The 3378-nt window shown below is 45.8% G+C and overlaps 1 protein-coding gene across 3 annotated transcripts in view; it reads left to right on the forward strand.

Moving 5' to 3' along the window:
• The window catches only part of BBS4 (Bardet-Biedl syndrome 4), a 93556-nt gene that overhangs the window by 52707 nt on the left and 37471 nt on the right, over window positions 1-3378 (forward strand). For all 3 annotated transcript variants that reach the window (XM_025194913.1, XM_025194914.1, XM_025194912.1), the window contains exons 8-9: window positions 86-213; window positions 3116-3170. In XM_025194913.1, the coding sequence (XP_025050698.1) occupies window positions 86-213; window positions 3116-3170 (183 nt within the window). The remainder of the gene's footprint in view (window positions 1-85; window positions 214-3115; window positions 3171-3378) is intronic.

A 3378-nucleotide genomic window follows, 5' to 3' on the forward strand; every position in this document is an offset into this window, starting at 1 on the left:
TGAGGCCTCTTTGGCCATTGCTTCATTTTGAATTCTACAACCCCACTAATTTTCACTCTGTGTTGTGCGTGGTGTTTGTATATAGGCACGAGACCAGCTGAACAAAGCCCTGCAGCTGAACAGACATGATCTGACATACATAATGCTGGGAAAAATTTACCTTCTGGAAGGGGAGACTGACAAAGCCATAGAAGTCTATAAGACAGCAGTGGAGTAAGAATTTTACTCTTCTTTTCCCCTCCTTTCCCCCTTTTTTTCTATGCTGGGAGAAATTTGATTGGTGTCTCATCTGAATTCAGAACAGAAATGCATGATTTAAAAAACAAGACTTCAGCCAATGCCTCTGTAAGCACTTCCAAGCTAGGCACCATTGCTCTAAGTTACAATGCTCCTGTTCCAACTGACAGCATGTCAGGGCAGAGATAACTATTTGAAACCTCTGGCAAAAGAAGGATGAAGAACAAATGAATGGAGATGCCTAGGAACAAATATGTTTACACTGCACTTCCCAACTCCTAAGATTCATCTGCAAAAGATTAAGAACTAGCAATGATTGAGAGCTGCTCGGGACTGTCAACTCCATTGCTGGCAATAGCAGTGCCATCAAGTGTAATTTTGGGCCTGTTGGCAGAGCTGTGCGAAATTTCGATGGGTGTTTCATTTCAAAGATGTTTTGACACATTTCGAGCTCGAAAAAGCAAAATCAAAATGAAACAAAAGGCTTCGAAACAGCTTTAAAATGAAAGGAGGACACTCAACATTTTGAAAGTTTCAAAACATTTCAAGTTTCAAAGCCGGGCCTGTTGCACCTAAACAGAAACTAAGGAGAGGGCAGGGGAAGAGAGGGGAAGGATTGCTCTCTGATATTGACATGTAGCTCGCTGTTCGATTCCCCAGCTCTCTGATCATTTCCCCAGCTGAAACTGTAGTGGCAGTTTGCTGAAACCCAGCACACAAATCTGGGGGCCCATGCTCCCCCCACCCCGGGAAGAGCTGGGGAATCAAACCGGGAGCTGCAGAATTGAACCAGGAGCTGGGGGAATGCTTAGGTCCCTGAACATTTCCCCAGTTCCTGGTTGGATCCCCCAGCTCTCTGATCGCTTCCCCCAGCTCTTCCCGGGGGGCGCGGGCCCTTGGATCATGTGGGATGACAGCAGGCTGCCACTGATGGCTGGGACTGATGCTGGGCACAGCCTGTGCCAAGTGCCGGGAAGCTGGGTGCTGCTGCTGGCCCCAGCTGGCAGCGGCAACCTGCTGTCATCCCATGCGCCAATCTGGAGGCCTCCACCTCCTGGCAGGGCTGTGGGGCTGTGCCACTCCTCCCAGGGGGTGCGGGCCTCCCGATCTGTGTGTGGGATGACAGCAGGCTGCCGCTGCCAGCTGGGTCCAGTGTCAGCTCTGGGTTCTTCCCAGAGCTCGGCGCAGGCTGTGCCAGGCAGACTTGGGTGCTGACGCTGGCCCCAGCTGGCAGCAGCAGGCCGGCGGGCAGCAACAAGGCCCGGCAGCCTCCTGTCATCCAGCACAGATCTGGGGGTCCGCACCCCTGGGAGGAGTCCAGCACAGCCCTGCAGCCCTCCCAGGGGGCGCGGGCCCCCAGATCTGCGTGCGGGATGACAGCAGGCTGCCACTGCTGACAAGTGATACAAGTTTTGCTTTGAACAGTTTGAGATGAGGTTTCCCAGAAACTCTTGTACCTATCTCCTTGAAACTTGGCAGGCTTCGTGCCCTCAGAAGGGGCTACCATCCCTGCAATTTTCATCCAAATCAGGCAAGAAATGACAAAGTTCTAGGCATTTTCATGATTCCCCATTATAGCCTATGGGCGAAACGTCGAAATGTGTCAAAACAGCAAAACAGTTTTGACAAAACGAACTGGAACAGAGCTTCAAAACGAACTGATGAAACGAAACACTGTCTCTTCGAAATGATGAAATGGAAGTTGAAATGAAATGGTGTTGTTTCGCATAGCCCTACCTGTTAGGGATTTATATGCTATTTTGTGAATGAACATGAGGGCTAAATAGGCTGGTAGAAACAGAGGTGCTATGCGAGTTTCTCCCACCCAGTCAGTGTCTCTGAATCCTGATCTGTATTGTGTCAAGCCATTCCTGGAAACAGATTGATAGAGAAGTTAAATGAGCCAGTGGACAAATGCCTAAGATGGACAACTAGCAATTATTTCTACTAATTAACAACTGTGCCCACAGCTGGTCTCTGGTAAAGTATACTATTATTTTTGTTACCTCTTACCCTCTCCCTGATTTTTTTTCATCCACCTGTTATTGTCTTGCCTTTTATAGATGGGAAGCTTTTGGGGTATGGACAGTCATTATATTTTTGTACAGCGCTGGGCACACCAGGCTTCACCCTGGTTGAAACCTTGTAGGTGTCAGTGCAATATAAGTGTCACATTTTTTGCAACCCTAGCTGGGATTTGAAAACTGATTTATATATGAATATCTGCCTTGTTAATCTTGGTGCCTCTGACCTGCCTTTTCTTTGTTGCTGTGATTTTTCATCAAATTGTGATGTGCCTGAAATACCCTGGTGATGGGGAGGCTTTCAAGAATTTAAAAACCTGGTGTCCATAGATGCAGTTAGATATGAGGGCTTGGGCATCACAAATATATCATTAAAACCATGGCACACTCATTTTAAGTCTTTATTTAGAGCATGTCTTAGTTCTGTTGAGCAGAATAGTGTGCATTACCCATTAACTACAAAGGTATCTCTTGCATTGTATCTAAGGGGCAATGGCCTAGTTGTGAAAGCAGAAAGGGGGTGCCAAGCACCTTCTCCAGTTCTTACACTGACCTATTGTGAGATCTGAAGTCATCTAGTCTTTCACACCTGGGTGTACTCATAGTGAATACTGCCTACTTCACAGAGATTCCTGAGGATTCATTCATTCTTGTAAAGAATTTTGAGATGCGCATGTGTAACATGTTATTTGAAGGCAACATGGTGGTGGTGATATTGTTTTGTCCAAGTCAGAGTAATAGTTTCACAGATGGTGGTTTATTATTATTATTTTTAGTGGCATTTCAGGTGGTCTGTGCTTTACTTTCTATTAGTGCTATCAAGAGACTATAAAACCATGGAATTTGTATTTCAGGTTTTCTCCAGAAAACACGGAGCTCCTTACAACATTGGGGTTGCTGTATTTGCAGGTACTAAAATCTATTAGCTACTATGTAGATTTAATTGTATTTAAATGTCCTGATCATATGTGAAGTTAATCTATGTATCTCCTTTTAAGTGTGATACGTTTTTCTACAGGCTGCATCAGGCAGGATGGAACTTGCTCTTTTGTATCTTCTTTATTTACTTGGCCATTTAAAATAAAGTGCCTTGATTTCCTGGATCTGAGCCACAGCA

The sequence above is a fragment of the Alligator sinensis genome, unplaced genomic scaffold (genome assembly GCF_000455745.1).
Source record: "Alligator sinensis unplaced genomic scaffold, ASM45574v1 scaffold1992_1, whole genome shotgun sequence".
NCBI lineage: Eukaryota > Metazoa > Chordata > Crocodylia > Alligatoridae > Alligator > Alligator sinensis.